Genomic DNA, 24030 nt, shown 5'->3' on the forward strand with positions numbered 1-24030 from the left:
CTAGTATTCAAAGATGTGACAAGGGCTCAATGAGGGCCTGTGAAAGACTTCAAATTCAATCTGATAGTCGTCTTTTGGGTTCAAAAGGCCCTTTGGGAATTCAATCTAGCGCCCTGACCTTTGACCCATCAGTCATCTAGGTCATAACTGCCCTGGGCTCTTATCCTTGACAGCCTGATACCACCTCTTGACCTCCTTGTGGCCCGTCACGATGCACCCAGCCTGCCGAGGCTAACACAGCATCCGAACACACCTACACGGCATACAGGTTAACTCAAACTTCTCAACCCTACGGCGTACCCGGACCGATCTAACGGCAGGCCGGCTGCCTAATAGCTTAGGCCACCGCGAGACAGAATTACCTTGTATACCGTGTATTTTTGCTTGCTGTGTACGGATTCCGTGTTAGCCTCGGCAGGCCGGCTGCCCGTTGTTGCACAGCCAAGTCGTAATAAAACCTCAAGGTGTAGGGATATCCAGAAGTACATGATCCTTTTTCTCGGGCAAACAAGATAGAATAAACGAGGACGTTGCTGCTAGTCGGACCATCACCGCCCGTTCGCTACGCCTCGCGCTGTGCTCGTCTGGAGAAGGGCATGAGACTGTACATCTACACCATAGCCATCGTGCTGCCCGTCGCAGGAAAAGCCGAATCTTCTAGTGCAGCACATGTGAGGTTTCTGGTTCTCCTCTCCATCGAATGTCTATCGTTTATGCACATTCTTGCGCTCGAAACACTGTGGCTTCCCCGAAACTATCATGCCATTCGAAACATTGGAGCTACCTGGCAAGTGCTGTCTTGAGCCACTGTTCCAGCCCACTCATCGCTCGACGAGGCAGACCCTTGTATCTTTTATCATTGTACGTGTCCTTGAGCGACTGTTGGAGCCGTTTCGCCCTGTTGATTGATATCTTGTTTGCCCCGGATGGATTTTCCTTTTGCAACAATGCATTCGCCTCATTTTCGAGCTCCAACCGCTGTTTCCGCAAAGCCGGTCCATCCGCCTCCTCTGCTGCGCAAAGCGCACAGTGGCATTTGAACCCCCATGTCCTTTGGATGGCTGCCGTCCTCGAGTCGTAGTCGCTAGACTCGTCATAGCTGTGCGTTATCTCCTCGCCAGCAGCGATCCGACGGGTAGCACGGAGGAGCATCAGGTCACCCACATAGTCCTTCTTGGCGTTTGAGACGCAAGAGTGGTTGATATACGCTGCACGCACCCAGAGTCCTGTGCTGGCGTTCGTGACATCTTCGTCCTCGGTTTGTTGACCAGGACCGAAGGCGTTCCGCTGGACAATGTCGTGGATCTGGAAAGTGTCAATTATGGGGTTGCCGTCTTGCTCGAGGAGTTTGCCGCCGAGACTCTTATAGTCGCTGAAGAGATCCAGGACCTTGTGAGCCTGCGAGGGATTGTTCAGCAGGTTCTGCACCACGGCTTTGTGCAAGCCAGCAGGGAAGACGCGGATTGCGGCGTCATCCCGGACATCGCATGTGAGGGTGGAAAATGCCCCGCGCTCGTGGCCCCAAACAACGCAGAAGGCCTTCTCGCACATGATGGTCTCGCCAGGTTGAAAATCACGTCTGGCGAACAGACCGCGACCAGCTCCAGGGCTCTCCTTGACCTCGGTGTCGCCGTTGAAGCTTGCCGCGTCGGCGCGCCCCTGAGTTTTGGGCAGGTTGCTAACAATCTTGCTCAAGTCGTATACTCCAGTGGTTTGCTCTTGGATGCGCTTGTTGATCCGCCTCAAGTTGATCTGTGCCAAGCGATTATCGGGCTCAAGTTTTAGCTGTTCGTCAAAGAAACGTTTTGCATCCTGGAAATCGCCTAGACTGTAGGCGGCGGTGCCAGCACGGTAGTAGGCCTTTGCATCCAAAAGCTTCTCATCCGGGCCATCGCTATGAGTCACAGATGAGAGTGCATCAGACCTTGCCTCCTCAAAGCGCTGAAGCAGAAGGTTGATGTAGGCTCGGTTCCGGTGGAGGTCGTTGCTCAAGGTATTGCTGGCCTCATCATCTTTTCCAATGTGACTCAAACCTTCGGTATAGCGGGCATGAGCCCGTGGAAAGTCTTTCTTCCCAAGTGCAGCGTTCCCTTCCTCCTTGCACATCACAGCCGTCCTGACTGTGGACACCGAATCACTTTCCGTGTTGCGCCATGACTCTGGACCATCGCTATATGTGGAAATAACAAGGTCTGACGGATGATCAATGCGGATTACAGGCTCCCCCTGGCTGTTGAGTGTGTAATATGGCTCCTTGACTAGAAAGACGGAGCCCAAGTCTAGAAGTTCCTGACCGTACTTGGACTTGTGCAAGAAAAGCTCGATCCGCTCTACATCGTCAACTGACTGTCCCTGCATAACCGCCCAAGAGGACGCCTTCAATGCGACCACGGGGGACGCACGGCGCACTTTGAGAACACGCCCGCGATGGTGCGTCTCCATACACAGATCTGACAGTCCCATGGGCTTGAGGTCCGACAATGCCGTCGTGCACGGCAAATACGGCGATCCGATCGCATATGCCGGCATGGTATCCGGGCTGTTCCGTTGCTGTGACAGGCCGAACAAGGACGACGCCATGTCTTCCATCAAGGACGAGCCAGTCGCTTGTTGGATCAAAGATTTTGCGTCATTGGGCTCCCGTCGTTGGCCCTTTTGCTCTTGACATTTCTGTCTTAGATCCTGCACTGTCTTTTGCACACGCACCGACTCCTCCGGCGTCATAAACAGCGTATTACCGGCCATGATGGATTGGTACGTGCTCAAGCGCCACGTCTCGTGGGATCTAGACTCCTCAAACAATCAAGAGCCAAACCGATTGGGTTTTTTGCTGATATTTCTTCCCTGGCCTTGATTGGTGTGACCAGTCACGCCTCCAGCAGTGGTGGGGAACAATGCGGCAAATCTTCGGAGGTTTCCATAGATGTACCAGCATTTGCTTGCGGCAATTGTGTGATGACTCATCACTGGCCAAAGTAGAATAATCGACTTTAGGTTACATGTATCAAAGGTCCATGGTTCTACACGAGGCTTTAAGGACAGAAGACCCCTATAAATACAAGAATCGATGAGGGCTTGTGCCTGAGGCAGCCCTTGCTTATGACCGACCTCGGGCCTCGTGACTGTTCCCTTCGTTGTTGTGTCAATACATAAACCTTTGTTGGCCCAACGCCCTTGCTAACCGTGTAACAACTGAACAGTCAATACCCATCCTTCTTGAACCGCAAAGAACTACTTCTTTTTAATACAGCTATGTTCGTAAGGAATGATATCCTTATCTGTGAGAAAAATTGTGAAATTTGGTTGTTGAGATGGAGTGTTCAGACAAAATCCTGAAACAAGTCTAGAAGCTAATGTGAGATATACCCGAAGATGTGAAAATCGCGGCTCTAGATTCAGAGAGAAAAGACCAATGGTTTTTCTCAACCGCTGTTTCATGCTTATAGGGAGAATCCCGCGGGTGTTACAGGGGACTGCCATTAATTTGCTTATATCCCTTCGCTTACCTTTTCCAGCGAATACGGAATATTGATGTCGGATCTGCTGATAGACGAGACTTGTACGGCTCACCTGCAGGAATTGCAGGTCTGAACGGGGTGAGAGGTGTTTCCAGAGAAGCCAATGTCAGAAATGGCGGACCTGATGAAGCATCCTTCGGGAGGTGTAAGGTCTGATGCAGCGTCGGCCTTGTATAACATGTGAGGGAAGGATTCCCGCGGCTTAAACCTCAACCGGGCAAGCATGAATAGCAATAAATTTTCTTCTAATGATAGAATTCTTATGATGACATCCTGAGGAGCGCGTACGATCAAAGCTGTCCAAGCCCCCGAGCAGTCGGGAAGCCCATTCCTGAAGAGCGAATCCTTCTATTCGACGTGCTCACATGTCTTGATAACGGTGCGGCAGAGCCCGATGAAATCTCTGAGCAAGCTGGTAGCATTACTAAAGGAGAGGAAGTTGTGAAAAAAATTCAGCCATGAGTAAATGAGGCAGGGTTCGTAAGCTTAGACTTGCCCTCCCTTCTTGCTACATAGATGTGTGGCGTATGCTGTTAACGACATACACATGAGGCGCTCACCGGGCTATGCGGCATGATTAAAGAACCGGATGTGGAATACTCAAAGCTCGGCTTACACTCGGAACACTTTCATTCTGCTTTCTTCCCATCCTTTCGGCAATAGCAATAACTGAAAAGAAGGCATGCATTCTGAACAGGCGGCGAGAAGTCATCATGATTTCTTAGCTATGACCATCAATTCATTAACCAGAACGTCTAGCAGTATCAGTCCAACGGCGGAATGTCCCTTACATCCGCCATCAGTGCGGCCTTGGCTTTCATTCATGACATTGACATTAATTGATCGACAGCACTACTGACCTCTCCGGAGCATTTCATCCATTACTGGTAAGCCCGTAATGAGCTCCTACGTATCATGCATGTTGTACTTGTTGTGGGCCTTGGGATTTTCTTTTTAGTTCTTCTATTTTGCAACAATCGTGACAAATTTGACACTATGCTAGCTTCCACCAAACGACTGCCCAAGCCGGCCAGCCTACCAAACTGGAACGGGTTATTTACAGACCATCATAACCGGTTATTATATCATATTTTCCTAACCTATCAACGGAGTATACTCATCCAGAAGCCGAGCGAGCGAAACTGCGCTGCTAGCTCAAACTACGAAATCCCTGCATCGCCAATAGCTATGCATTGGGCTCACCTTGGGACTCAACTTTGTTGATTAACTCCTCGAAGACTCTGTTGCAAGTTCCAGATAGGCGGGGTAGACGCTACACATAAAAACGGCTAGAGCAGTGGATGGCCATTGATGTGTTCCAGACCATCTTAACTCGATGCCTCTAATTATAGCCGCCAAGTGCTTCAGCTTGTTTCATGATCTTAACATCAGCTTTCCACATCCTTGTAATCCCTCTCCACCACGGCAAACACGGCACGGAATTCTCCGATCCGAGATCCTTGTACTCGTTCATGTCCCAGGTTGCGCCCTTCTAATTCTCCGGACCCCATCGGAATTGACGATCGGCTTCCTTTCCGTTGCGACTTGGAGAGCTAGACGCCGCCTCATTACGCGAAACGCCAATTCGATACACAGGGCTTGTGCCACTATCGCCGCACTAATTACGCTAGATGCTTCTTCAATGTCGCGTTATCAAGCTTAATGGGAAGCTTTCCTTTAGTACACAATATGTCATTCACTAGTTTGACCTTTGCTGATCTAACAAGAATAGTCTTAAATGCACTGCGAGAGTCAAGCCCCGTTCTCAGAGAGAGATAATTTGAACAGCCTTGTGTAAACTACGAGTCATGGGGGTGAAGAAGCTTCGATTGTCAAGACCTCTATAAATTCTCGGCCATGTCTACCGACCCAATTTTCCCATATCGCCAAGTCTTTCTAATCTTAAACTTATTACTGGTCATACCTAGTACATTTCGTCCCATAATAAACTAGCATACATAATTCCTTAACACGAGCACTATGAAGTTCAATCAGGCTCTCGTCTATGTCGTCGCCGTCTCAGGACCGCTCGCTTCTGCCACTCCCTTGGCAATGGGCAAAGCCGGGTCTCATCCATGTACGTTTTGACACAAGCTGCATCGAGAAAAGATGAGAGAATCGCTAAACGTTATGTAGCTGTCAGAATGAACCCAGCGGCGGATAATCTTATCACGGTAAGAAAAAACCAACATCAGCCGAGGCACACCATGACACCAAAAATAGCTAACAGCCGTAATTATGCACAGGGCCGAGCCACAAGCTCCATGGGTAATATTATAGCGGCACATTTCTTTGCCCGCGCTGAAGGTGAAGCCGGGCAGGCCAATGAGGCGTGTGAAGAAAATGCAAAGGCCTCCGAGGAGAAAGTAGAGGAAGCCAAGAAAAAGGCCGAAGAGGCTGAGAAGAAAGCAAAAGAAAGTGAGACAAAGGTCCAAGAGAATGAGAAAAAAGCTACCGAGGCTGAAAAAGTTGTTGAAGAAGCAAAAAAGGTAGTCGAGGAGGATGAAAAGAAGGCCCAAGAAAGCAAGACTGAGGCCCAACTAGCAGAGAAGGAGGCTGAAGAGGCTGAGCAGAGAGTCAAGGAAGCTGAAGTAAAGGTTCAGGAGGCCGAGGCCAAGGTCAAGGAAAGCGAGCAAATGGTCGAAGTGGCCAAGAAGAGAGCCGAAGATGCCGAGAAACAGGCTGAGGAATTCGAGAATAAGGCCAAATTGGATGAGAGCAACGTCCAACAGGCTGAGAAGGTGGCTGAAGATATGAAGAAGGCTGTTGAAGAGGGTAACAAGGAGGTCGAGGAGGCCAAGACAGAAGCCGAGAACGCGAAACGGGAGGCGGAGGAGGCTGAGAAGAAAGCAGAGGAGGATAAGAAAAAATGCGAAGAGGCAAAGGAAGAGCCTAAAGGGGGCGAGAAGGAGGAATAATACAGTGCAGGACGCTGGCGGCCTGACAGGTAATAGATATGCCCGTCAATAATATACGTTTCGTTCAAAATGTTGTCACTTGTTAGTCCTTAACTTACGTAAGAAAATTCGTCTATAATCGGCAAATTTCTAAAGACGAAATAATTTGTTGGCTGCTGTTGCTGGTTCTTGTTGTCGATGGCTTGTGTATCTTTGGCATCAAATGCTGTTTGTCCGCCAATACTCTTGATTAGTTATCGCTGGTTTCGTTTCTCCATTGCCGTCCAACCATCTATCCACTATGAACGTACTAATAATTTCTTACACACGGTATCAAAAAAGCGCTGGTTGCCAGGATTCATTGATGCAGCTAGTCAGGCTGATTCTCCACGCGGTCAGGCCATGAGAATCCTAAACTGTGCTCCGGGTCCTTGAGAGAGTGTTTTTTGGGGTTTGATATCTTCCCCGCATCGTTCATCACAATTCATCAGATGTGGCTGGCTGAAGTAGACGTTACAGTAAGCAACGCCGCTGGAGACACTGCGGGCGCGCCGACGGGCGATATCCTGACCATTGGAAATGCGACGCATGTCCACTCCACTCCTCCACACATTTGCCTTCGTATTGACATTCATCTGCCATTGCGGACAGACTGTGGCCAACAGCAGAAACGCGCCGTGTAAGGAGGCAGCCCCGCGGCATTTGTTGTCGAGTCGTCGAACTTCCAGCCGGTTACTGGGTCGCGTGAGCGATGTAGATAGCAATGACTGACCCAAGAAGGAAATAGATGTTAGAGGATATCATATTAAAGAAAAGATCCTGGTTTCTAAAGTGTGATGATGGGGACATGGAGCGCGGAGGACTCCGTATTACTGCTGGGATATTCGCCGGGATGTGCACATGGTTGGCCGCGCACTTTGCTCCATGCAGTCAGAAAGTATGTCTTGCCCTACTGCGACGAAGCTGGTGACTTTGGCTGACCAAGTAACATTGTGAAAGACATGCTTGTGATGGAGAGGAATCGTTGGCAATGGCGCACCGGCGAGAAAAGGAGAGTTGGAATGAGACGTATCGGGGAATGAAAGCGGCCACGATGCCTTGATGAATCACGATTGTGGGACAGGGTGGTCAATTTTACACACACAGAGTACTCCGTAGAGAGGCTGGTATTCGAGCAACTGTTGCAGATAACGTATCAAAAGTCGAGTCAGAAATGTCGAGTCAGCCCTGCTGCATGTCTCTCCAATATGCATGCATCCCACCTGAAAGATACATACATGCTGCAGCTCCGTCGGCTTTACTGGTGCGTTCATGCATTTCTTACTCAGGTCATCAGACCATGGAGACAAAAACAAACACAGCTATTGTCGAGATCGAGTCGCTCATTCAAGGGAGCGTCACTTATTTGTGCAATGTCACTCTAACAAAACAGGAGTACGATTTGGTCTTCATCTATGAAACATGTATTTGTATCTGATGATACTATGACTTTACAAGATAAACCGCCTCGTCATTTTTTCAAAATTTTGGCACAATCGAGCCCGCTAACCTGAACCCCCCTGCGGATTCTCAGAATGCAGTGTGATGGGATCATCACGGGGATGATGAGCGGCAACTGTGATTTGACCACACGAAAGCTTGTGAGATGAGACAAGTCAACTGCAAAGAGTTGATAAAACTCTGTGGTAGAGGATGAAGAATATGAAATGTCATGTTCACTCCACAGGTAGCGGGTGATGCATGTCTTGAGAATCGAGCATGTGGCAACATTCGCAAGCTACACCGGACTCTTTGACATCAGTCGATCTTTCGGTATGGAGAGGAATTCTTGGACATGATCGACATGGCCTCTGGGCCCCGCCTTCCGCTCAACTATATAAACCGCAACTGACTCCCAATTACTTCTTCAGCCTGGACACTAAATCAGTTCATCAAGTCTTCATACTTCAATCCGCTCAATTATATATGATTCAGCAGCCGTCAGCATTTCAGTCCATCTAGAAGCCCATCATGGTCGCCAAGACTTCTATCCTTCTTGCTTTTGCCACGGCCGCGCTTGCTGCGCCTCAATTCTTCAAATACGAAAATGAAGAAGTCCTTGTTTCTGTGAAAGTCCCAGAGGAAGAAACCAAGCCGTCTACTCAGGCTGCCGTTGTGATCAACGTCATGTCAGGTTCTGATGATCCAGCCGTGTGGCCAAATTGTCGAAAAAATGGCATGAGTACGTATCAACTGCCGGCTCCGTATTTGTATTGTCCTAATTCTTGATTAGAGTGCAAATTGAATGTTAGCTGCTGCTCGGGCTATTGCAGCTGGAGCCAGGGCTACAAGTGTGCTGATAGAGGCAACGATAAAGAGGAGGAGAGTCTTTGAACGAGAATTCGTCCCAAGCTACGAAACGGCCAATAAATCATCTTGTCAACAAGTGTTTGGCTGGTGATGTTTATGTATTGGTTATGATTGTTCATTTCTGACTCTAACGTCATTTTACATGGCGTTAATTTGTTGTTGTGAAGCTTGTGCCGTGTCTTGCGAAAGCATTTGATGCTGGCATTTTCAGGAGAATAACGGGGATGGATATATTGGGGGAGAGGCACGATATTCTCCGTTTACTCATTATACTCGCATCTTCTATTAGAAACTTACACTCATTAAGGTCAATAAACACATTCAATTAGCTGCACAACTGTATGCTTCGAAATCAGCCGACGGCCCAAGGACATCCATATACATTTAGAATCTTGTCGGGATATTCAACCTGCAATAAGTCTTCCGATGTAGACTCAGCCTAATGACGACACAAAAAGTCATGTCACCGTCCAAGCCAATGCAACGCTGTAATAGTACGGGGCTGTTTTCAAGACTCAACAAACACCCTCTGTAGTGTGTGTGCTTCCAGCCTGTGAATGAGGATGGAAGCAACACCACTCATAAGGAATTCATTGCGACGGCACGCTAGCAACTAGAATTACTCACGCCAGCTTCGAGACGTCTAGTTCTTCGTGGTCAAGAATAATATACAAATCCCGAAGCAGCAAGTCATTCGTACTCCATCAAACTATGTGAGCCCCAATCGGAGAATTGAAGCCTGCGCAACGTAATGGCATGATATGAGATGGATAAAACGGTTGATGCTGTATTGGACGTTCTTCCGCATCTCCGGTTGACTCATGAGCTGGGCATGCCCAACAAACACCGAAATGTGCCCTGTCACGTAGCACAGTGGGTTCAATGTAACCAGACAGGAACACGCACGGGCAAGACAAGATGTCTGAAGTGGGCGACAAGAGACACTTGATTTCTTACGTACTGTAACGTACAGGTGTGGGATCATACAGAAATCACGGACTCTAGAATGCAATCACCTCGCAAGCATGCCATTGTCTTGAATCGGGCATTGAACTTGACAAGTCACCTTCGACATATCATAATTGTAAGCGGCGAATTCGTACTTGGTGCGGAGTACAGGTGTTGCAAGTTATTGACAACTGGCCGGTGGCTATTTCCAGACCTTGAGTTGAGTATAACTATTACTGCGTAACAAGGGATACTTTATATCAAGGGTAAATTAGTAACTACCACAAGCATTACCCTCCTATTCACCAAGCCACCGCAGCACCGATTGCAGGCCTACCATAGCCATATTCCCCCTCTAGTAGAATTACTTCTGTCCACATGGTACGGATCCTGAAGGTAATCTCCAATATTTTAAGATAAACCTTTCAGAATTCCAAAGAGGAAATGCTAGTAGCCTAGCCGCCCACTGAATTTTCTTCTTCCTCTGCCTTGGCTGCTTTTCCCGCTTCTGTTGCAAGCTGCTTACTCTCTTTAGCAAGCGCCTCTATGACTGCCTCTTTCATCTTCTCGATCCTGGAGTTAGATAGAGCCAGACGGTCCTTTGGCGCCAGTTTGTCTATCTTTGCGACGATTCGTCGTATTTCCTCGTTCGCCAAGCCTTCGAAAATTGGGTTCTGACGAACAGATTGAACAACTGTCTCTTGGTCTTGCGGCGTCAGGTTCTGCCATCGCTTGGGGTCCTGTTTCCAATACGTTTCGCGTTGTTCTGGCGTCAACAGTGCCCACAGTCTCTGGTTGTCTCTTGACTTCAAAATAGGCCTCTCTTGCCAGAGGTACAATCTTTGCTCGGGCGTCAAGTACGGCCACTTCTTGGCATCGGGGTTTTCGAATATAAGGGAAAATCGCTCTTCCCTGCTCAACAAGTTCCATATCTCATGCACAGGACTGTTTTCCCAATTGGCCACTCTGGTTTCTGGGAGTCCGTTAAGCCAGAACGTTTTGATGTCCTCGGGCGACTTGCCCTTCCATGGGGATGGTCGTCCCTGTGGTGCTTCGCTCGCGGGGGGTGGGAGCCCTTCGGCTCCTCCGGATGCAGACGTCTCAGGATTCTCTACTCCCGGTAGTTGCGGTCCATTTCCTTCAGCCGGTGGCAGTCCCTCAGGTACAGGCATGTCAGGAGTATGTTCCCCTGTTATCTCATTTGACAGTTCGCCTTCAGCCGGTGGCAGCCCCTCGGGCAAGGTCGTCTCAGGGTTCTCTAACGGCAGTCTTTCTCCATCGGGGAGCAAGTCTATTTCGAATGGTACGTTGACCTCCAGAGGCAGATGGGCTCCTGCTCCCCCTACCTCGTAGGGCGGCCCCTCGTGTCCGAATGGAACGGTCCTCTCAAGAAGAGAAACAGGGGCCGCGCTGCCCCTTAGGCAGAGGTAAAGCGATACGGCCAAAAGGGCACGCATACCGAAAAGTTGTGTTGTGGCGCAAGTACTGTGTATAAATTAACTGTTGAGGAGCTCTTGGTCACTACGGACAAGAATCAAGAAAATCATCGATGGGTGACTACACCAGATGATTCACGGGGAGAGCAACTTAAATACTTGGATAGTCCGTCTCAATGACTTCCAGATACAACTCATTAGTCTATATCACAGGCGATAACATTCCCGCATGGTCAAAAACTAGCAATATGTGGGATTACTTCATGCTATTAATGCTACTTATATTAAAGTTATTGGTATTAATGTACTAGGCTTGTAACAGAACCCTGGGAAATGTCGCATAACAAAAGAAAAGCCTCTGATGTCCACTATTGTATTAAAAATTAAGCATCATCAGGCCAGTTTGGTTACTTCGGCGGGGACTAATAGTTATGCGACGCTATTGACAAGCTTCTAAATCCATTGACCCCCCTGCAAGCCGCCGTACGTCTCCATTAGTAACGCCACTATCCTTGCTGAGTGATATATGTATTAATTAGAGCTTGTCGAGACCTGAGTCATGTATCATATAATGAAAGTAGTATACTTCTACGTCATAGGTATCGGTAGATGAGAATGATTACACACACATGAGCAGGTTACATGCAAACTCAACCCTCCAGCTATAGCCTTTGCTGCTGATTTTGACCTGCTATATAGTATGCACGGCGCTCTCTCGACAAACCGCCATACGACATTATCAAGTATTGTGCCATTGGCCGCTTTGTTGCTCAGCTCCTCACACGACAACCATCTTGTAGCCAGCAGCTTATTTGCTGACCGCAATTTACGAATATGAAACTGACTGCTCTGGCAGTCGGCCTTTTTGCGGCAGGAGCTTGCTGCCAACAATCATCAAGTCCCTATCTAAGGCCGGACCAGAGCGAAGAGCGCAAGATAGATCTTCTCAGCAAACTAAAGCCGGGACTCAACCTCATCTTATCCAATGCCCGATACGAATCCGACTTCAAAGAGGCAACATGTGAGCCGCATTGGAACTTTTGGAATCTCCTTCATACGGACTTTGTCAACGTAACCGTGTTTGAGGACATAAGCAAGGTAGATTACGACCTCGCCATCAACACTGAAGTGATCCGCCGAGTAGACAACGACCAAAGAAGCGGCACAATGCAGCTCAACACACAAAAGAGTACCATCAACATCGACAGCACTACCTGGGGCTGGAACATTGGAGGCCAGATCAACGCGGGATTTTGGAGTCCATACACTGGCAACATGGCCGGCATCACCATCACCGGCGGCTATTCCCGCTCAAACACCAAGACTACAGAAAAGACCATTTCAGAAGGCACAGTTTCCCCATGCGAAGCCAAGTACTCTTGCTGGACGGAAGCTTGGACTGTGAAACTCATACTCAGAGGCGCTTGCAAAAGTGAGGAAATCATGCGGAATGAGAACGGAGACAAGCTCTGGTCAACGGAAAAGTGCCCCACGACCATCTTTGACGAAGGGCCATTCGAGTGCGCTCAATGGGCACATTGGAAAGACGAATCCTGCGAAAGGGTCAAAGAGAAGATTGATTGTACGGTTGAGACGCCGCTTCTGGACTCGGATGGCAAGACGCCGTTCCATCTCGAGTTGGCATTTAGGCTTCCTATTCTGCCGCTGTGGGAAAAGCCTCAAATTATAGGGTACAAGGCCGGAAGGTACCTACTCAAAGCTGGAGAGCAGGGGTATACTGAATACGACCCTGATCAACAAATTGCCAAATACATGGATGCTAGCAAGCGTTGGCATTATTACGAAGCCTATCCTACTCTGGATGACCAAGTCGTCAAGTACGAACACCCGCACCCTGTGATCAAGTCGGTCAAGAACAGGTGCTATGATCTCGACTCGGCCGAATGGTACTGCCCGGACAGGATAGGAGAGGACAAGTTTTATACCCAAGACAAGGGATACTACGCCAAGACAGGCGCCCCTGTGCCTAGTTTTGACGAGATGGATAGAGCTGATAGGCGGCAGTGGCACGTGTCTCAGAGCCGCGAAGTTTGTCATGACAAGGGGAGGAAGTGTGGATGGTTTGGCAGGCCTTCGGCTTGTGGAGTCGATCATCACCGGGTGGGAGCGGTCGATGCCTTCTCAGAGGGGGATACTTCCTTTGACATGACCTACATTGGCAAGTTTAAGAGCAACGACAGAGTACAATGTGAGCAATGGCTAGGGAAGGGCTCCAGCTGCTGCGACACGCAGCGGGAGCCGTGTAAAAGTGGTTTTTGGCGACTATGGTGTGTTGAGGACGCGAAGGCCGAATCGGAGGAAATGGATAACGATATCAACTCAGTGTAGATGCCGCGTGAACGGGGCTACTGGTGCTGATATGTCACAGTATCGCCATGGTTCTCATCTTTTGCCATAGAAATTATTCTCTCTCAACCAATGAAGTTAGATTAAGTCGATCAAGTCTTCCATAACTCCATTTACATCACACGTTTTTCATGTCACTACCTTGAAGGCGCCCGTTGACTTGAGGCTGTCATCTTGTCTTGGACGCCCATCCTTTAGGACTTTCAAAAGCATTCAAAGCCAAAGACTGTTGAATAAAAATTAACACCATTGATTGATGTGGGGTATGTTCTCAAGGTAGACACTGTAAGTTGGATGATTCTCATGAACGATGATAACTCAGACCATGAAAGCAACGTCATTGCCACGAAATGCACCTTGACCTAGCTCAATATCTGACTCTAGTCATGTTGCTTTCGCGTGCAAATTACAACATGTCCATTACTCCTTCAAAAAGTCTTTCGCCAAACTAATCACGCTCGCGACTGATCCAGCGATGCTCAGAGTCTTGACAGCCAGGTCACCCTTTGTACTTTTCAGACTCTGCCGAGGCAACATCTTCGAGGTACTCTGCCCCGAGGCTTGTAGTCGCGAAACAGAATATGTCGTTTCGCCCTGTAGCTGGTCTCTCTGCTTGCCGCCACGCACAGTTCGGCGTTGTAATCTTTCCCTGTTCCTGCTCTTGGGCCCACTGCTTCTGTTCACGTCTTCGTCTGAGTCGGACTCGGCAGTGAGAAGCGCAGACCTTCCGGCTCTTGGCGTATTGGTCTGCGCGAATTGAGACTCGTGGGATTTCGCCCGATAAGGCGCCGCGACATGTGTACCGTGTCTCGGCCGGCGCTGCTGTCGTATCGCGGTGCTATGTTGCACGAGCTCGACGACTTGTGCGCTTGTGACGGCGCCGAGGATGGCGACAAAATCCTCTCGCGCTTCATATCGCACACCGGCCTTTTGGAGCATCTCGACGCTTATAAATCGACGGTCGATTCTTGTCCAAGTTGCATCACTGGGTATCGGATTGCCATGTGAATCTGGGGGGAGTTGTTCTGTAGGCAATGAATATTGGAAGGTACAAATAGACAATCATGCGGCCGCCGGTGGCCAAATGAAATGGCAGTCTTACCTTGGCTGGTATATGGCAGGCTTACCAAGATTTGGGCAGTAGATACATATGCCCAGTCTCTCGAAGCAACTTCGAATGAGTAGTCATAATCGTCCATCCGGGCAGGAGGATGACTGTCGCTCTGAATAACATTTTACTCAGCATAGAACCAGCGTAACCATGTCAAAAGTGTTTGGCAAGTTCTTGAGCTGGGTGGATTTACCTTGCCCATCCTGGTCCCTCTGTGCCAGGGCTCCTGCTCACCAAGGTCCATATGCATCGTGTCCTGTAAGCCGCCAAATTGAGCTGTAACAATACCTGAATACCTGTCGATCTCAAAGCCTCTCACAATAATGAAAACATGTCGGGATCGCAACGTCGGGAACAAAATCTTTCCCGTCCTTCATCACGAATACAGTCCTCAGAAAATGTGACGTGCGAGTCCTGATAGAATCTATTGCTCCGGCCACTTTGTTCATCACGAGAGCCAAACAAGCAGGAATAAGCCTCATATATGCAGCATTCCCTACTTTACCACCCCGCCCAAGTTAGACGTTCCGTCGAGCATTGTTTCCCGTGTGCCACGTGCTGACGCACATTGATGGCTCCCCATGGTGCATTGTCAGCCATTCGACAATATGTTGGGTGGCTTTGCTTCCCGTTCTTGCCGTGCAGTGTCTCAAACGTGTGGCCCGTGGATGTGGTGGTATGACCTCCAGGAGCTGCCAACCTGGCCGGTTATATGGTATTCTGTTGTAAGGAGATGCCGGCCACGTCCGTCTGATCAATCACTTTTCCAGGCGAGCCATGGCTTATTGGCAGCGTGTGCCACAAATCTATGGGACTTCCCAGGCAGAGATGCTGATTCTCTCATAGGCATCCGCTTACTCCCTACGCACGGCGCTGTCATGGCTGACGGCCTGGTTGTCATGCCGCCTCGGCCTCGGAGTAATCCAACATGGGACCATATTTTCCCACTCTTTTGGCCACGTACTTGCGGCTCTGCAACAAACAGAGTTGACCCTGAGGCTCCTCGAAAACCGTTTCCATCCTTTAGTGTTCTTTACGGGAAGATTCGGCAATTGATGTGGCTGTCTTGACTTGCGTCCATCTAGAATTTCAAGCGATAGGTTTCGGATAGGTCACATTACGGCCATGTATATTCGGAACCAAGTTAGTGTTGACATTGAAAACTGAGGTTGTTGCATACACCACTCATGGTAGGTCACATTTAGCTTTCTTTGCCTTCGTGATGGTTGCATGACTTGCGACAAAGGAAATACAACAACTGGGATAGCAGATTCGAAAACTACACACTGTTGATCCAACCTCGTGCCCGGAATGCGCCTTCACCGCTTTATTCGGGACAACTAGGGCAACTCCGGTAACGCCAATCGGATTACTCCCATAGTTGTCTCTGCCAACCGCTAGTAATTGTCTACTACCAAGCCAACTCAATGAAGATCTTTCGGAATCATCGAACCGACCTTCCGGCGTTGCTACCTGCTGGTTTGTTCAGGGCAGAAAATCAAGCCAACAGGGCTTACTTCGGCTTATTTGAGGCACCTATTGGCAACTAAGTGGACTGGCCACTTAATCGTCCACTTAGTTGCTGCCGGGTAATAGGATCCCTGCTGGGTATCTACTTGGGAAAGCAATCAAAGTCTTATTATAAGATACAGCTACAAGATAATGCAATCTGACAAGTCTAGCTTCTTAGCAGGTGCCTCGATGGAACCAAATTAACAACTAGACTATTCTGGGCAGTCAACATGATGCAATAATGTATTTCGGAATATAGGAGCCTGGCCGCTTATTCACCCACGGGTGCAAAATGGTCTTCCCAAAGCTGGACACCCATGTCGCTTTTACACCCTAAAACCAATACATCGTCTAAGTGAATGATTCGCCAAGCCAAACAGTTTATACCGTGCAATATGCCGGGCCACTATAGCATCCACCACGAAATACTTGTCTCCCTCAGCGTATTCGTCCCCCGGTGAACCTCGCCACCTCGAACATGGTGTGACTTGTAGTCATTGACAAAGCGCACATTCACGGACCGCAGCCTGGTATGCGTCGCGTACGGCCGCTTCAAGAACATCTCTCCCGTGAACGAGCGGAGCCCACGGCTTCAGCGCAATATAGTCTGGCTGGAGCACAAGCCCATTTACAACTAATGGATAGAATGACTGCAGCTGTCTCTGGCCAAGAAGCCGCGGTGAAGCCGCGTGGGAACATCGCCAGGGCTCCGTGGCCACGGATACGTCGCGTCCTTCTACAGCGTTGGGACGCCAACGACGTCCTTTTCCTCAATGGGTAATTCCTGCAGGAGAAGAGCCAAATCTGTGTCTAGAAAATTCTGAGCGCAAGTGTTCGCCTGAATAAACCTTTCGTCGGACAACAACGATGCAACAGTTCTATCATGAAAGCTAGAGTCGACAAAGCTGGCGTCCTTGTCGGGCGCCATCGCCCTCGAAGCTGAGAATGGATGCTCCCCTTGACCAGTGTCGTTGAGCTTTCTGAAGAGCTCCAAGGCAGGGGTTGTGTCCGGAATGGCCATTCTGAACCCCAGCGTGTTGCGAGGCAAAAACTGGACCATCTCGTCGATGTGACCGACGACGAGTCAGCCAGCTTCCAGGAACAACGGGGCCCTGTTCAACTTGTGCCTTGACAAAATCCACCAAGCATCTCGCAGGGTACTTGTCAAGTATTTGCCAAGAAGTACCCGTCTGTTTCGGTAAGCAGTGCCGGATCGGGAGACGTAGGCAGGGATCGTCTCAATGTTGCCGCCAGAGTTGATCTCTTCCCAGCCGAAACCCGACCCGAGTTCCGGCTGCCGACCCCGACGCCTGGCCCGCGGAGATGTTCACACACCCGACTCTTCTACCACTTGGCCGGGTGGACTGTGTGGTGCGAAGGAGTAGTATTCATAGGGAAATTGGGCCGTGTCGCCCTGGCATGCTTGCGTATGCAGGATCCATCAAGTCCTGCGCGTAAACCTCGCTGCTGTTGTTGAGGACAAGCAAGGGTATTTGTGACGGCAGTTTGTCCAGGATGCTTTGGATTGTCTTTACAAATGGAGCTTGCCACTTTGACACACCATTTTGCGTTTGCAGCGTCGAGGGGGCGCCGCATACCGCGGAGCGATGGGAACATCGCCTGCCGCACCGTTGCAGGTCGCAAGCTCCAAATTGCTGAGTGAAGTCCCTCTGGCATCTTGTATTGCGCAGCGGAGATACTCGTCACTGATATCGGGAAGAAAGATTGCGCCGCGGTTAGATGTCCACATGTGCTTGTGGTTGCTGTCCAAGTCGTCAACAAGACCATCGCGGTTGGTGTCGGCTAGTATGACGACTCGAAACTCTGACTCTGGAGTAGCTTGGAAAAGGGAGACTATCCTCCAAAATTAAGCTGTCGGGTTGCGCACTTTGCGACGCCTATATGCATTTATGTGGGAAACGTCTTTGTGATTGACAATTCTGTCAAGGCCATCACCCCATCTTAACTGAGCTTTGGAACGTCTTTGTATAATAAATAGAGAAAGTAAACGATGCTCAGCTCCGGCAATTCATGGATCGTAGGAAACATCAATGCAGACCGCGATGAATCCTTTTTACCGTAAGCGGAAGTATCTTGAATAACTTACATGAAGCACCACGGTCCCGGATTATCGACTTTACAGCCATGAACATATACTTCCTAAATGGGAAAGAAAACTGGCCAAGACTTAATAATACCGATAAATGCTAGTTTCGTGACACCGCCACAGAGGTGTTGGCAACGCCAGTTTCACCGGGCCATGTAATAGAAGGCGAGTGCTGCGGAATGTCTGGATTTGGGTATGGCAAAAAATATTTTGAGTTTAAGATACAATTAAATAGGTTTCTGGGAGACACGCATCTCATTCAAACCGGACTAGTTTTGCTACAAAGCGAAAATGTACGGTTTCTCAAAAAGGCCGTCCCACCCTACGCCTTTCTTGTCTGCCCGGGTGCAAGATGTTTGCCAGATCTTTTCCAACACTCCAATGGCAATCAAGGGTGAAGAAATGCCCACATGTCCACTGATCCATTTCAGCTCGCCTGTTATGAATCTCTTGCATGTCTCGTCACTCGGGTCCGTCACCACCCCCAGAACGACTAATAGCCAGATGGTGAACTTGCGAAGCTGCCCTCTCTCGTCGGAGGCCACGGTTTGCAAGTTTGTTCGAAGCGTTTCCACGTGGAACATACGGACATCAGAGCAGGAGGCGAGGTCATTGCATGCCGTGTCATTGTCCCCAGATTCATATGTGCGACCGTCGAACACTGTTGAAATACAGTATAGTGCTATGGCTGATTTGAACGCCGATGTTAGGGCAAGCCAGATCCATCGCCGAGCCTTGGTCTGGCTAGAAGCCAGGCTTGCATGCTCCCGAGCCTTTTCGGCATCATCCATCAACAAACTGGGGAGAACGGTGTCATCGACCCATTGGTGCACAGAAAAGTCGCAAATTTTTTGCAACGTTTCTCCAGCGGCCGCAAACAGATGATTCTTCTTCTGCTCGGCGGCAGGGCCACATAACTGTGCCCTAAAGTGGTTGACGAGGATGACATGCCCCAAAAGCTCTGGAGGACATGGCACGCACGTCTGAAGCCCATCGCGATATAGCGTAGGTAGCACCGGCAAGACGTCCAGCTGCCGGTGTGCTCGGCCAACATCGAGCGGCGGCGAGGTAGTCGCACCGAATACGTCGATGCTGCAATGCGCCAAGCGTCCGAAAGTCAGCAAGCAGGGATAACGCGCACCAGATAATGTCAAACGGGAGACTCACATGGTAAAATAGCGAAACAAATGGCGAAACTGCGCGTGGCTATGTATGAGGTCACCCAGCCCGCCGCGTGAGTTGATTATCGTCCAAGCTGCATCCACATGTTGTCGCCAACAGGATGAAATGGATTGTTGTATCTGGAAATAGGACCAATCGGTCACTTGATGCTTCGACAAAGCTTCTCAGAGTAGTGCTCACCTCGGCAAACAAAAACACCAAGACACAAGCAAGCATCTCGTCACTTGTCCGCATGCCGTCCGTGGCCAAGACGTCGGCCATCAGCCGAATGGCTAACCCTCGGTGGTGTTGCAGCTTGGTAGCCAACGCTACTCGGTCAGATGTCGAACATTGACGGCTCTGTAAAATGCGATGTCCCAGTGCGGTAGAGACAACAATTTCCGCAATGGCAGGAAGAATATATGCTGCTGCGGCTGGCGGCACGAAGAATGGGTTATCAGATGCGCGTCGGTTCGTCGCGAGCAAATCTGGACTTATGACGCGGTTATCTGCGCAATGGTGAAGTTAGCATAAGCCCTCCAACCGTCCAAGCATGCAAAGAATCAAGGAAGCTCGTTCGAGTCGGCAATCACACGGAGCACGTCGCGTCGAGAGCAAAAATAACCTACAGTAGTCTATTGCTTGTATCAGATGTGTGGCACCTGCATCCTTGAAATGGACCCGTGATACTCGGGTTACAGCTGACTGACCAACGGAGCGCTGTTGGGCCTTTCGCTTCTTGGATCTGGTCTCCCCGGGCGCAACCCATCGTAGAGGCTTGTGGTCATATCCGGGACATTGGACTCCTCTGTCCCGGCACTTGATGCATGCTGGGCGTTCAAAGTCACAAACAAGCCGCCTTTTGCGACATTCCCAGCACTGCTTAGCACCTGGCATTAGAGTTGCGGCGGGACGAAACTGAGCAGACGTTTGTCTAGCAATTGAGATGCGTGTGACTATGTACGTGTTGCCAGCAAACAGATTATCAACGTCTAGGAAGCGCGTCTCTCGAGGCCGGCGTATGACAACGGTGACGATTTGTGGCGGAGTTTAAATGCGCCGTCTGACGCAAGACGAACAGACTCATCTGCTGACTGGGTTAGCTATTAGGGCGCCTCGATGTCAGCGTCAACTTGCCAGTCAGCCTAACATTGAATCACCCCTTCAGCCCTGTGGAGTCGCAAGGCGGTGTTTGCGTAGATCGTAGATGGATCTCGTCATAATGTGCTGTAGGAATCGCATTTTGTGGGAGGTTTTCTTAGCTGTGGCTGGCTGCGGATCATCACACAAGACTTTCCAGACCTGTCTTGCCCTTCGCATCGACAGCGTGCTCCAGGTCAATTCCGATGCTTCTACAAGGAGAATAAAGATGACGAACAGCTTTCGCCTCGCGTGCGAATAAATTATTCGCACCCAGACTTGACATTTTCTTAGCTCTGATTGGCGGATGCCGATAATGGCCCCTCATTTGCCTTCCCTCATCTTCATCTCAATTACCAACTTCAACTCCAACACCAGTCATGGCCACCGAGAAGAATAATTCGTTGCATCCCAACCTCATTCACCGGACAGCACAAGACCCCTGCCATGCGATGTTGCGGCCAGGAACCGTTGGGCTACCCAACCCCATGCCCTGCAGTGGTGGAGGCAAGTGTGTGCATTGCTTCGGTCTGTGATGTCTAATGTACTTGAATAGACTTGATGTCGTGAACCATCCTGATGCGATAGCAAGTACGGCAGAAGCAAAGCAAAGCGGCATGATGTTTCTGGGAGCTCAATATGGTCCGCCACCTTCAAGAACGTGGAAGTGAACAGGGGGCGTGAAAATGCCGAAAATGCCGAGATCTCCAGTTTTTTTCTTGCTTCAACATCTCGGCCCATTGCAAGCAGTACGACTCTTGCCAGCACCACCAGCGGCAACATGGGCCGAAGTCAGGGTTCATCTCGCCAACGGGTTCCCCGGCCGGACTTGAAGAAGCGGCGTCCGCCAGTCGCTTGCATTCCATGCTACCGCCGAAAGGTGAAATGCGGGCGAGAAGTTCCCGTGTGTCGCCGCTGCGTCCAGAGTGGTCACGAGCATGAGTGCCATTACAGGAACAGCTCTCCTGCAAATTTACCGCAATCGTCTTTACCGCAGCCTGGAGATGCTATTCCAGTAGCATTGCCGAGGCATGTTGAAGGTCCGCAGCCAGATGGGCGAGACCAGTCGGCGCAGGCATTCGCGCAAGAGACAAGCGGTCCTCCACAGACAATCTCGTCCAGAGGCATGATACACTTCAAAGGTCGAGCAACATCAACTAGATTCTATGGCTTCAGCTACCACTTGAATCTCTACCAGCGGGTATAGGCATCTGATGATCCCATTTACTGTCCGTGGCTAATCCGTTCAGTTTGCCCATCTGCCGCGATACATTTCTCAAGTGAAAGCCCAGTATCCTCTCATCAACCAGCTGCGCGATGACATCTTCGTCAAACTCAGTAGAAAGCCGGCGAACGGTCACAGTAACCAGTCGCAGGTTGATACACAGAGCCTGGTGAATCTGGTTCCTCAACAAGAAGTGGTGGACGTCTTGGTACAAGCCTATCTTGACTATGTCGAAGTCACCCACCGTGTTCTTCACATCCCATCTTTTTACCGTCAGTACAACCGCTACTGGGAGACTTCTGAAGAAACATCAGAAAATTTTCTAGTTCAGCTATGTCTCATAATGGCCATCGCATCGGCTACGCGACATGAGGCTGCCACGCTGGTCGCGAGTCCAGAACCCATTGAAATGGCAAAAAAATGGATTCAAGCCGCCGAAATCTGGCTAAATTCCCAGCACACTACCTCTGTGGAAAGTTTGCCCTCGTTACAAACTCAATGTCTGCTGCTGATTGCCAAGAGGGCAAACTATATCCACGAGACAGGGCTCTGGGCGTCAACGGGGACATTGATACGGTGGGCAATGGCAGCAGGGTATCACCGGGAAGTTGGGCCAGAGGCTCCAATCTCACCATTTCATCGCGAGATGCGGCGAAGACTGTGGGCGACAATAACAGAGCTTGATTTGCTGGCCGCCATGGAGCGCGGAATGCCTCCTAGCATCCGACAGGACGAGTTTAATACGCGGGCACCAGCAAACGAAAATGAGGAAGTGTTGACTCCGTCAAGCACCCAAGAAGTGACGTCTCAGCCGCTTTGCTCGTGGACGAGCTCTTCGTTCCAGGTACTTCTACGACAATCATATGCTACTCGATCTGAGATCTGCGCCATGGTAAACGGCTGCCAGAATAATGCCGAGATGGATCGAATCCTAGCCTTTGCGGATTCATTAACTCAGTCTTTGCAAAAAGTACCAGGGTGGAGTAAGTCGCATGTAGGTACTCCGAAACACTCAGTGATGGTGCATTTGGAGATATTACTGAGCATCATCTTGAACCAATATCTTCTGCTGGTGCATGTTCCTGCCGCCATTCAAACGCCGCCAACCGCCACCTCGGCAGTGTGCCGCCGAGCAAGGCTCGACACTGCCGTCATGATTCTAAGTCAGTATCGCTCGCTTAACCAACAACGGCTCGTTACAGAAACAGCTTGTCGAGTGGGACTCCTCTTCGCTGCAATGAACCTTTGCCATGAGCTATACCTTGGCTTTAATGACTCATGTAAGTAGACTGCGGCCGATTTTGTGTTTGAATACTAAAACCCCATCAGCATCGAGTATTATTTCATCCATGCCAGAACTCGTCGAGCCATTTATATCACTGGTGGAACACGCCTGGCGAATCGTGGAGAGGCGAGTCACGTCAACACTAGAAGGCGTAAGCGATTACTACGTTTTGTCCATGATCATCGGGCTAGTCAAGTCGCTGTATATTCCAACATCCTCAGCTACCTGGGCCAAAGATGTTGGCGAGAAAGTGGTACGTGTGAGCAGAGTCGTTCATGACGCCCTTCACAGATGTCCAACTACTCCGATGTGAGTCAACATGTCCTATCTACGTAGCCCCGAAATAAGTGGCGGGATATTAACAGCCCACAGCAACCAGGCCAGTGAGCCAAACTCTACTGCAGCTCGTGACCACGACGCGGATTTCTTTCACACTCTTGTAATATACTTTCAGCACCCCTGATTCGCGTTGATTCTGCCACTGACAATAGACACAGATACCCGATGATATGGACTTTCTTCTACATGATTTCAATTTTGGTTCCTTTGTAGAAGGACCCGACACTGAGGCGTCCCATGTTCCATTGTTTTCATGGAATGCGTGAAATTGTACGATACAACCCATGTTACGCTTATACTATCATGCTAGCCTATATACTACGACATGTTTAGCTTGTATGTCCATGATAGTTTACCACAATGTTGCCGTTTTCTCCCTAGTATCACAATCCTACATTGTTCGTTGTATGCCGCGCATTAGTCACATATAACGGCTTGTCCTCTCGACGTCGCATAACGGAGTAGCACACGCACTCCTCAGCTTGCTTTGGGACGATACTGGACATTATTTTGTCTTGAATGTACGTCATACGTTACGTGGTCCCGGAACTAGCTTTGTCTAGGTGATACTGCATTGCATATTTAAAGGGAGGGGCTGCGGAATCTTGCTAAAGCTTGGCTTTGTTTCCTCAACA

At 49.7% G+C, this 24030-nt stretch overlaps 9 protein-coding genes across 9 annotated transcripts; 4 read left to right on the plus strand and 5 right to left on the minus strand.

The window, feature by feature from the left end:
- Positions 1-780: 780 nt before the first annotated feature.
- MAA_07536 (TPR domain-containing protein) lies at positions 781-2745 on the minus strand (the record flags this gene model as incomplete). The annotated part of the gene is made up of 1 exon (XM_007825534.1): positions 781-2745. One exon carries the CDS (start codon positions 2743-2745, stop codon positions 781-783), a length of 1965 nt encoding a protein of 654 aa, XP_007823725.1.
- A 2753-nt stretch (positions 2746-5498) lies between these two features.
- MAA_07537 (Tropomyosin) lies at positions 5499-6436 on the plus strand (the record flags this gene model as incomplete). The annotated part of the gene is made up of 3 exons (XM_007825535.1): positions 5499-5595; positions 5655-5692; positions 5765-6436. The coding sequence occupies 3 exons, from the start codon at positions 5499-5501 to the stop codon at positions 6434-6436; spliced, it is 807 nt and encodes a 268-aa protein (XP_007823726.1).
- A 1989-nt stretch (positions 6437-8425) lies between these two features.
- MAA_07538 (uncharacterized protein) lies at positions 8426-8788 on the plus strand (the record flags this gene model as incomplete). Its single annotated transcript, XM_007825536.1, has 2 exons — positions 8426-8636; positions 8688-8788. The coding sequence occupies 2 exons, from the start codon at positions 8426-8428 to the stop codon at positions 8786-8788; spliced, it is 312 nt and encodes a 103-aa protein (XP_007823727.1).
- A 1379-nt stretch (positions 8789-10167) lies between these two features.
- MAA_07539 (uncharacterized protein) lies at positions 10168-11169 on the minus strand (the record flags this gene model as incomplete). Its single annotated transcript, XM_007825537.1, has 1 exon — positions 10168-11169. One exon carries the CDS (start codon positions 11167-11169, stop codon positions 10168-10170), a length of 1002 nt encoding a protein of 333 aa, XP_007823728.1.
- An 813-nt stretch (positions 11170-11982) lies between these two features.
- MAA_07540 (uncharacterized protein) lies at positions 11983-13497 on the plus strand (the record flags this gene model as incomplete). Its single annotated transcript, XM_007825538.1, has 1 exon — positions 11983-13497. The coding sequence occupies one exon, from the start codon at positions 11983-11985 to the stop codon at positions 13495-13497; it is 1515 nt and encodes a 504-aa protein (XP_007823729.1).
- A 438-nt stretch (positions 13498-13935) lies between these two features.
- Positions 13936-14870, minus strand: MAA_07541 (uncharacterized protein; the record flags this gene model as incomplete). Its single annotated transcript, XM_007825539.2, has 3 exons — positions 13936-14525; positions 14618-14738; positions 14820-14870. The coding sequence occupies 3 exons, from the start codon at positions 14868-14870 to the stop codon at positions 13936-13938; spliced, it is 762 nt and encodes a 253-aa protein (XP_007823730.2).
- A 2004-nt stretch (positions 14871-16874) lies between these two features.
- On the minus strand, positions 16875-17926 carry MAA_07542 (C6 zinc finger domain protein; the record flags this gene model as incomplete). The annotated part of the gene is made up of 3 exons (XM_007825540.2): positions 16875-17189; positions 17325-17448; positions 17487-17926. 3 exons carry the CDS (start codon positions 17924-17926, stop codon positions 16875-16877), a joined length of 879 nt encoding a protein of 292 aa, XP_007823731.2.
- A 597-nt stretch (positions 17927-18523) lies between these two features.
- MAA_11701 (uncharacterized protein) lies at positions 18524-20303 on the minus strand (the record flags this gene model as incomplete). The annotated part of the gene is made up of 4 exons (XM_011412616.1): positions 18524-19337; positions 19413-19546; positions 19608-19915; positions 20036-20303. 4 exons carry the CDS (start codon positions 20301-20303, stop codon positions 18524-18526), a joined length of 1524 nt encoding a protein of 507 aa, XP_011410918.1.
- A 623-nt stretch (positions 20304-20926) lies between these two features.
- On the plus strand, positions 20927-23369 carry MAA_07543 (uncharacterized protein; the record flags this gene model as incomplete). The annotated part of the gene is made up of 4 exons (XM_007825541.2): positions 20927-21057; positions 21135-21747; positions 21797-23051; positions 23101-23369. 4 exons carry the CDS (start codon positions 20927-20929, stop codon positions 23367-23369), a joined length of 2268 nt encoding a protein of 755 aa, XP_007823732.2.
- Between the last annotated feature and the right edge of the window lie 661 nt (positions 23370-24030).

Source organism: Metarhizium robertsii (genome assembly GCF_000187425.2).
Source record: "Metarhizium robertsii ARSEF 23 chromosome Unknown MAA_Scf_14, whole genome shotgun sequence".
Lineage (NCBI taxonomy): Eukaryota > Fungi > Ascomycota > Sordariomycetes > Hypocreales > Clavicipitaceae > Metarhizium > Metarhizium robertsii.